Source organism: Setaria viridis, chromosome 5, assembly GCF_005286985.2.
Source record: "Setaria viridis chromosome 5, Setaria_viridis_v4.0, whole genome shotgun sequence".
Classification (NCBI taxonomy): domain Eukaryota; kingdom Viridiplantae; phylum Streptophyta; class Magnoliopsida; order Poales; family Poaceae; genus Setaria; species Setaria viridis.
This window is the reverse complement of record NC_048267.2, coordinates 4,044,077-4,053,774: the sequence shown is the minus strand read 5'-3', so window position 1 is coordinate 4,053,774 and position 9,698 is coordinate 4,044,077. Positions and strand designations below refer to the sequence as shown.

The window sequence follows — 9,698 nt, the reverse complement described above, 5'->3', positions numbered from 1 at the left end:
TTGAAACTCAGCTAGCCACACGTCGCTATCTCAGGACCAGTGCAACGGATTACTCATTAAGAAGGAAAAATAGATTTCTTCTATAATAAAGAAGTAAATTTTGCATGAGAAGAACATGAGAGGCCAGGCCAGAGAGCTACGATACGGTCTCGTACGTGCGCCAACCACGACCAGAAACGGATCAGACTTCACGTCCCTCTTCCACCAGGCGGCACCAGCTGCTTTCGCCACCGAGTTGGAGCCCGACCCATACCGGCCCGTCGTCCCCAACCGCCCCCATTGAATCCGATCCAACGATGGATCCGCCTCTCTCCTCCACAGTCACGATGCTTTCCGCCACAAGAAGCCCGGCACTCCCTTATATAACTCGGCTCTGTATACCCCTGTCAGTCACGCTAGCTCCGTGACAGATCGTGTCCGTCCTCATTGCTGCTACCTACGTGCCTTCTCTCTCTCTCTCTCTCTCTCTCTGCGGCTCTGCCTATATACTCGCGCGCCTTGGACCCCATCATTGTTCAATCCTAGACTAGATCTCTCCCGTCAACGGGTTACGACGACTGAGAGGGAGGTGGTGTTGTGGCGGCGGCGGCGGCGGCCATGGAGGAGTCGGGGGTCGTTAGCGGCGGCACGGTGGTGAGCTGGGTGGCGTCCGGGGCGGTGCTGTGGTCGACGGCGTTCGTGCTGGTGCGGGCGCTCTTCCCCAAGCGCTCCTACGACTTCTGCAACCGCGCCGTCTCCACCATGCACGCCGTCGCCGCCGTCTGCCTCGCCTGCCTCTCCGTCGACGACTGGTCCTGCCCCGTCTGCCCGCTCGCCGCCGCGTCGTCCCCGCGCCAGGTACGTCGACGTCCGCTTTCTTCTTTATTCAATTCGTACGACCGTGTGCATGCCGCGCCGGCGCCTTCCTCCCCCGTCAGCCGGAACGAACACGGCCGGCGGCAGTAACCACCACACCAGTGATCTTAAGCCGGCGGCCGATGCATGACCGTGGCGTCGCAATCAATGGCAGATGAAGGCGCTGGCTCTGACGCTCTCGTACATGGTGTACGACGCGGCGTGCTGCCACCTCAACGGCGACGTGCGGCTGGACAACACGGTCCACCACCTCGTCAGCATCGTCGGCATCGGCGCCGGCCTCGCCTACCGGAGGGTAAGCACATAACCAAATCAGTTAGTTCGTCGGTTACCCATCCGATCAGCCGGCCGGCCGGCCGGCGGCCTTGTTTGACCGGCCTTTAATTCGAGGGCGATCGAGCTCATTGATTGCCCGGCGGCTCTGTGGTTGCAGTGCGGGACGGAGATGGTGGCCAGCCTGCTCATCACGGAGATCTCGAGCCCGCTGCTTCACCTCCGGGAGATGCTCAAGGAGTTTGGCGTCCGGGATACCGACCTCAACCTCCTCGTCGACGTGCTCTTCGCCGTCACCTTCTCCGCCGCCCGGATGGGCGTCGGCCCCTACCTCACTTACGTCACCGTCACCGCCGACAACCCCATCCTCATCAAGGTACGCCCACGCACGCCTTCTCGGCAAATCCGTTGGCCAAACCAACCTTCATCTCAACCACCACCTTCCCCCAAAATCCCAACGACTAACCAACCTCCCACGCATGGCACGCTGTTGCTTCCGTTTCGTCAGGCGATGGCGACGGGGCTGCAGCTGGTGAGCGCCTACTGGTTCCTGCGGATCCTCAGGATGGTCAGGTACAAGCTCAGCAAGAAGAAGCCATCGCCGCCGCAGCCGCCGGCAGGCAAGCTCGCCGTCAACTGATCTCCAGCGACCGTACGCCGGCAGCCTGCAGGAGCTGTCGTCGGAGCCCAAGCTGACGACGGATAAGAGTTGAATTCGATTCTAGACCGAGTGCTGTACATATATACCCGTGTCTGCGCAGTTCTTGCCTCTGACGAAGGTGATCGTCACGATCTGATGATGATCATGTAAACATGCTGTTCCCTTTGGCAAGGATGTCGCAAACCGGCGGTGCGTGTACTCTAGCGATCATTATTGGCTGTACAATTGTCCAGCGAATCGTGTTCAGGAATCTGATGAGTGCAAACAAACAAGTTGGCAAAACGACTGGCGCCTTGCATGTGATGACATAATTCTCATCACTGTAACAACGTCAAACCTCGTCAAAGACATCGTCAGAGCGGGCACCAACTAGAGGCAAGTCGTACGGGTACAGCATCAGTAAGAAATTTAAACCGTCGGTGCTATCCCAAATAGGTAAAACCAATGAGAAACAGTAAACCGCGAAGCAGAACAGGTGGAACAGACAGTTTACCTGATTACCTCACCAATGAGAAATGAATGAAATACAGCAAACCACGAAGCAGAACAACAGGTGAAACAGACTGTAATCTACAGTTTACCCCGAGTCCGAACTTCATAGTCCGTAAGATCTAGATCTACATGTTAGCACAAGCTGATGGGCACGGTAAAGCTCAAGAACGAGTGTGTTGTTCCTGTGATTTCTTCAGAACTTCCTTCAGCACTGCCGCGATCCTCTCAGCCATGTGATGCTCCATGAACCTATCCCTCACCCTGTCATAGCCCTTCTTCCCCATGGAGGCCCTCTGCTCAGCATGGCTTGCGAGTCTCACGATGTTCTTCACGAGAGGTGCGACGCCCTCCTTCCCTGCAGGGTGCAGAAGGCCAGTCAAGCCATCCAGGACGATTTCCGTGGTCCCTCCAGCAGCCGTGCCCTGATATAGCAAAGGCGTAACGTCATTAAACCCGGTCAACAAGTTGACAGCATAGGACAGAATGCAGGCGAAAACAGCGGATGGCGGGCACAAGGCTTAATGTGAGCTCATGATTGTTTACAGCGACTCTGTACCCATGATTCACAACAATAACTCTGGTCTCCAGATTCAGAAAATTGCTGACCCACGTTTCAGAATGTTGCAGCATGGTTAATTGCCTTGTAGAAAGATTGGTCGTTTATACTCCAAATAAATGTAAAAATATAGTGCGTTCACCAATGGTTTAGCTGACTTGCCTGCCAGTCCCCTGCCTACACACTGACAGGAGCGGGGAGAGAGGGCCTTACCAGTACTGGCAACTTGAATGCCATTGCTTCGATTGTTATCCTTCCAAAGCATTCTCCACGGGCCTAGGTTGAGAAAATAAAAGGTATTATTACTGAAAGTCTGAAGCAGAACAAATCCGCTTATGAACAAGCCTCTGACACTGGCTGTGTAGCAGCACTACTTGGTCACTGACCTACAGTATAATGCAAGTCGAATCTTTTACAGCAGGTGTATAACTAATCCTGGACTTTTTGCAAATTTCACTAGTTTAAGGGTGTTTGCACTCTGTGGTCTAAGCATCCTTAGCAAGTACCATACCAAAACAACTGGCTTTCTTAGCTGAGCTGCAAACCAAACATATATATGGTAAGTGACTTCTGTTCTAAGCTAAGTTCCTCAATACACCACATGAAGTGAAATGTCAACATACTAATAGTGGCCGGGAGGGGGCTTGAAACCCAAATAGTTAAGCATCATTAAGTACTGATCAATCTTGAACTGGCCAGAAATTGCAAAGATTGTATGCTAGCATTTGACTGATATATGTATCACTAGTCCTTAAGAAATTTTAAGCCATGGCCTTTGGTGAGAATATGACAAATCAAAAGCACAACAAAGTCTTGTAAACCTTGCTCTTTTATTCAATATATATAATCAGTAGGGGCATACCCCTCCTGTTCAATAAAAAAAAAGTACAACAAAGTAAAAGTTCACCTAAATGCTATGCCAAACAAAGAATCACCCTTTCTCTGTTCCATCTCTAGCTATTGATAGCTTCTTTATGACTTAAAGTAGACAGTATTAATTATTGCAGAGTGAAGCAATACGATACAAGCAGATATCGTTCCTAGCCATTCCATACTATAAACATTCCGCGTGAAAAACAATTAACAGAGACATACAGTTTTGAGGGGGGAAACATGGACCACATATCACACTATGACTCACCTGAGAGTTCTGAACAAGCACATCAATTGCTGCCAAATAAGGAGCCACTGCCAATGTCTTGTTCACGAAATGGACACGTTCATGAATCCCATTCTTCACCACAAAGTCGCGTAGCTGGGTCTCAAATTTGGTCTGAGCATTCATATCACTTCCCACAACTACGGCATGCATCGTAGGCACTTTTAACTTCTTCTGTTGGATGAGCTGCAAACTCTGATAAAATGCCTGAAGAAACAAGTCTTGCCCTTTTCCTCGTGATACACCTGGATTACAGGATATTTACTAAGAAAGGAAAATGCAATAATAAGACATATAGAATTTACATCAACAAGACTATGTGGTTGGGAATTGTGGAACTAAGTGATGAAACATACTGTTTATTATTGCAAACAGGAGATCTTCACTCCGTACTCCAAGGGACTCACGAATATGTTCCCGTAGGACTCTTCTTGCAATGTTATCTTCAGCAACTTCCATTAGTTCTTTACTATTCCCGAGGTGGACAACATAAGTTTGTGGCATCTGTATTCTTTAGATGAAGCAATTAGAGGTATATAATAATGAACCAGAAACTCAATAAGTAAGAAAATGCAAGAAATGGCTGACTATTGCCTAAGTGTTTTCATCACAAGTAAAAGTTCATACATAGCAGAAAAAAATATATAGCCAGTAAAGATTGGAGCTATCAACAGAAAGGCAGGGGGCAGAGAATTTATTGTCTCCTAGACAGCTAATTCATATCAGCAGTATGGAGTCAAAACTATGATACCAACCTCTTCAATGTTATAATACAGAACCCAGCAGTCAATACTATACGGGAAAAAGAAACAGGGTTATAATTGTGCACATACTTCAGACGGTCACTAGTCCTGCTCTTCCAATATTCAGCCGTTGTGTGAGAATCAATCATGGCCCCAGCAACAAAGGGAAGATGTTTGACAAATTCAAGCTTAAAGTAATGCCCTCGCATTTCATGGATCCACCACAGAATCTTTGGAAGGACTTCAGGAACATGATCTTTTAGAACAGGATCAAGCCATTTGCCAGCGACAGCAGTGTTCAAGACAACCAGATCAGCTTTTCGAGCAGTATCAACTGCCTCTTGTCCCCTAGCTGGTAAAACCTGTGAGGCAAGTAGTTTGAAGTATTTGAGTAAACAAGGATTAAATTCCATTTTTGATGTATGCCAACGGAGATAGTTTGTGGCACCATCGTTTCTTTTGCACTTCATTTTATTATGATAAATATTAATATTATAACATAGTAAAGCCAAATGAGGTGCACAAAACAGAAAGAGGACTAGAGAGTTGCACTTAGTCCTAGGAGCAAATTAGTCATTCCAGCCATCTCAAATTTACAAGGTCAATCGTCAACCATAAGGTCAATGTGTGAGAGGAGAGTTTAAATTGTAGTCCCCTCGCAATTTGTGCTAGGTGTCGATAGAGAAAACAGTGAAATCAATCAACATCCCAGTTCTAACTTATTCAAATCCGTCCTTTTCCCGCCTACTTTCCACCTCCTGAAATTCCATCTGAATTGTAACGATTGCCCTGCACTGAACATAGATGGATAAGAAGACCCAGTGTATCATATTAAGTTTCAGTAGAACTTCAAATTTTTCTCTCGCTAAATTCCCTGTTTGTTCTTTGAAGTTTTAAGCACAGTAGCAACTAGCGACTGCAGGTATGCAGCCAAAACTATATTTACCCTCACCACATAATATTATTCTGCTGCTCTTCCATGTGCACTTCTTCTCTTAACAGGCCATGCATTTTTATTGAAAACTACAAGTTAATTATCTTTCTTCTCTCAAAAAAAGTTATGTTTCATATGTAAAATATCACTGGGAGTTCTTCCTACTACTAGTTGATCCTGCGCTCCTTTTGTTCTTCCCTTTGTTCAGTTTGGGTTAAGTTAGGGTGAGAGTAGGTTCTATTCTAATGTTGTACTTTGGTTTGGTTTGTTACTCAATATAATGACGCACAGCTCTCTTGCTGGTTCAAGAGGGGGGGGGGGGGGGGGGGGGGGGGGGGGGAGTAAAATATTAATTGGTGCTCTTCTTGTATTTGATGTTTTAAGAGTTGGGAAGTGTTCTCTTCTGTTGCAGAAGGATTTTCGTAAAGTGTTATCTTCTCTTTAAAGTTCCCCTACCTCTTTAGCATGCAGTTAATTTAAAGGACTCGACAATCAGTAGTTTATGATATTAAAAAAAAATTGAGTAAGGAAGCAAGAGCCGTACTATCTCAGTTTCTCAATAGATGTAATCTTAGGATACTGCACAACAATGAAGGGATGCCTACAAAATATCATATTACCGTCATGCAAAGCAGCGGTGGAGCTCAACCGAAATTTTAGCTGGGGCAGAATTCACCTAGGTCCTGTCGATGTACACGCCAACCATCTTTGCTCCACCAACCGCCGCCGTGCCAAGAAGCAGCGCCTCTGCTGTGCAGAAAAACATTTGCTGCTGCTTCCCTGCTCTCCTATTGGTGTTGGCAGATTAGGCATATCTCTCATGTGCCTTGGCCCTAGGTAGCTCGCTAGTGAGCAGTCAACGGTCGACGGCGTGGCTACGATATCGCCACCGACGAGGGCTTCAGGCGTGAAAGAGAATAGTGTCAAGTGTCAACGGGTGGGTGGCCGGCAGCATGCAGATTGAGAGGCGGATGTTGGTCGGCGGCAGGCGTCAGGGTGGACGGCAGCAGGCGGCGAACAACGAGCAGAGGCAACAAGCAGAGACTGGCCATTTCGGCCTTTTGCCATTTGGGCCTCTTCAAAAACATAAAGGAACGCTGTATGGACTCGTCGGCCTAGTTGGCCCAAACAGCCTCATAACGGTTTGTGCCTATTCATCTTCTTCTTCCTTCAGTTGACGCCATGATTGACGGAGAACGAACACAACCGGCTAGATTCCTCGCCTAGATCTCACTGAGGAAGACGGGGTAGGGGGTCCTTGCTCCGCTGGGAAGCTGGGGCAGCTGCCCCACCCTGCTGTATGGGGAGCTCCGCCTATGATGTAAAGCCCCCATAGGCTAGTTATTACTCTTGCAATGTTGTATGTTACTGTAGTCCATATAGTAAAGGACCTTGGAAATAAAAACTTGATCTCTAAAGAAGAACGATATATAAGAGAAAATGCTAAAAAGTTATTCCAAAATCGTCTCATGACATGCATTCGAAAACATTACTTGGAAACTAGAATGCCATTTATTTGAGAATGGAGAAAGTAATTTTGGTGGAGTTCAAAAATCTAAAAGGCCAAAAAAAGGAGTAAATTTTTATTAATACACTTAATGTTTTTTGAGCGAAATACAGTAGGGGAAACCCCTACTGTGGTATTTACTATACAGATTGAAAAAAACATAGGTTAAAAAAACTAGAAAGAGAAAATTCACAGAAGGTTGTTTAATACTTGAACTCTTATGTATAACAAGCCAATTATACACTTAATGTTGTTCAACAACTCTATCCAATAATCTTCACGGATAATTCTCACAATATGATTTACTCCCCTTATTCTAATATAAGTGGCATTCAAACTTTCAAATGTTCTTTAAAAAATAATCTTCATGGTTGATGCTTACGATATGATTTTGGCGATGATTTTTTTAATGTTTTTCCTCAAAAAACTACTCCCTCCATTCTCAAATTTGGCGTTCAGGACAAGATAGTTCAAATGTCATATATTTTGAGAATGGAGGAGCATACTCTTTTAATGATCAATTTCATTCTGCAAGGTCCTTTTGTACAATGTCCCAGAGTGCATACGTGTTCCAAGAGAACTAACAAATCTGATGAAGGCATTGAATGAAGGTGAAATCATTATTTTTAAGTGTGCCTTGGCCCTTGGTTATGCAAAATCCTAGAAAGGCATCTATTTAGGAACAATGGAGCAGAACCCTTCCTGAAAATTTACTACAGTCAAGTCATAGAGTCCAAAACTGATGGCCTAGTTTATCAAAATGGCAGTTACCGTCCTCTGCTATTGAATTTTCTCAAATTTTGCTTAGATTTCTACAAACAACTAGCTTGCTGTAGTGTTTGTATAACTTTACCAGATCAACAAAACCAAATTCCAAGCAATTTTTAGATGAAGGGATGCTCCGTTTCATTAAGAAAATGAAAGAGGTAAGACCAAAATTCCAAATTCCAAGCAATATGCATAAATGTAAGACCAAAATTCCAAGCTACTCATCTGTAGGAGCATTCATACCTGCACTCCATGGTTCAACATCTTATGCTCCAAGCTATGTGTAATATCATTTGTTTCTTCTGATCTCTGGTTTGTTATCCACACCACTTGTGAGCCAACATGCCTCAGAAGAAATGCCAGCTCCATCAGTAAAAGTGGGCCACCTACATGAATTAGGAGTATTTCCACTGAGACTGATTGGTTATTAAAATGAATGACAGTAACAAACAAATGATGCTTTCGTTTTCAGAGATTCTTTCAACAAATATTACCATTTCAGAACTCGAATCCTCCAGCTTAGAGAGCTTAGGAACAACTTGAACAACGTTAAGTACTCAATAGCTTCATATAGCTACTTTTACTAGAAGAACATTATTGCAATCGTAATCATTTCTAGCCTTTTCAAGAGATCTAGGCTCATATCCAACACTGGAAGTAGAAATTTCACTCCTATCTCTCTGTTTGATTTCTCGTTAACATAAACGCAACTACGCAATCTAGTAGCCCAACTCGCTTGCATCACAATCAAGCATTAGAGCTACCGATCCCCAGTGCACAGTGCTCCGTCTCACATTCCGATAAACTGGGATCTCAGTACATTTACTCAAACCAACAAATTCTAATCACACTACTCCCCAATGTATGGACTAAGAAGTGAATCCAAAAGTGAGAAAATTACCGGAGAGGGAGAGCTCGTGGGAGACGAGTAGCACGAGCTTGGACCTCATGAACCCGAGGGGACTCCCGTCGGCAGCAGCGGCGGTGAGGGAGGCGGAGTCCACGTGGGCGTCACAGGGGTCACGCAGGGAGCCGCGGAGGAGGAACCCCGCTGTGGAGGCGGAGGCGGCGACGGCCACGAGGAGCAGCAGGAGGAGCCGGGTCCGTTGGTGGGCCGGGCCGCGGCCTCCGGCGGCCGCCGCCGCGGAGGACGACGGGAGCTTCGCCATCACCGGCGGAGGGCACGGGTACGGGGAAGGCTTGTGGGATCAGATGATCTGATTCAGATCAAACGGCCCAGATTTGCTGAGGCATTTGCTAATGCTTTTCTCTTTTCTTATTACGCGTGCAGTCGGTGCATAGCGATTGAGCAAACGATGCATCACTGCTTGGGAGTATCAATTTGGCTCAACGTTCCTTAAAAGTGAGGGTAGCTCAAATATGTTGATCGAATTTCACAGGAGAGTCGATCTGTCTCTAACCTTCTCGAATTGATGAAAATACACATGACTCTTATACTTCCTTCCTTTGTAATCCAATTCAATCCTATATATATATTTAGTTTCGAATCGTATAGTATTCCAGTTTAATTCTATATATATTTAGCTCCGAATAGTATAGTATTCCAGTTCAGTATTTAGTGAGCTTGATCCTTATATTTGCTAGGCTAAATTAGAAACCCCTTACCACCTCTGGTATTGCTAGGCTAAATTAGAAACCCCTTACCACCCCTGGTAGTGTCCATCAGGTTTGCTCTATTTCTTTTTTTTTACAATCATGGTTGAAAAATTAGACAGCAGATGCATCATAA

General features: G+C 45.8%; 2 protein-coding genes across 2 annotated transcripts; one reads left to right on the top strand and one right to left on the bottom strand.

Annotated features, from left to right (window-relative positions):
* The first annotated feature begins 374 nt into the window (after positions 1 to 374).
* On the top strand, positions 375 to 2,039 carry LOC117857887 (uncharacterized). The gene is made up of 4 exons (XM_034740791.2): positions 375 to 837; positions 1,010 to 1,150; positions 1,289 to 1,504; positions 1,637 to 2,039. Exons 1-4 carry the CDS (start codon positions 598 to 600, stop codon positions 1,766 to 1,768), a joined length of 729 nt encoding a protein of 242 aa, XP_034596682.1. The 5' UTR covers positions 375 to 597; the 3' UTR covers positions 1,769 to 2,039.
* Positions 2,040 to 2,263: 224 nt separating this feature from the next.
* On the bottom strand, positions 2,264 to 9,188 carry LOC117857886 (uncharacterized). Its single transcript, XM_034740790.2, has 7 exons — positions 8,850 to 9,188; positions 8,192 to 8,334; positions 4,830 to 5,101; positions 4,353 to 4,507; positions 3,979 to 4,241; positions 3,051 to 3,113; positions 2,264 to 2,703 (listed from the first exon to the last, which is right to left on the bottom strand). Exons 1-7 carry the CDS (start codon positions 9,115 to 9,117, stop codon positions 2,443 to 2,445), a joined length of 1,425 nt encoding a protein of 474 aa, XP_034596681.1. The 5' UTR covers positions 9,118 to 9,188; the 3' UTR covers positions 2,264 to 2,442.
* Positions 9,189 to 9,698: the final 510 nt, after the last annotated feature.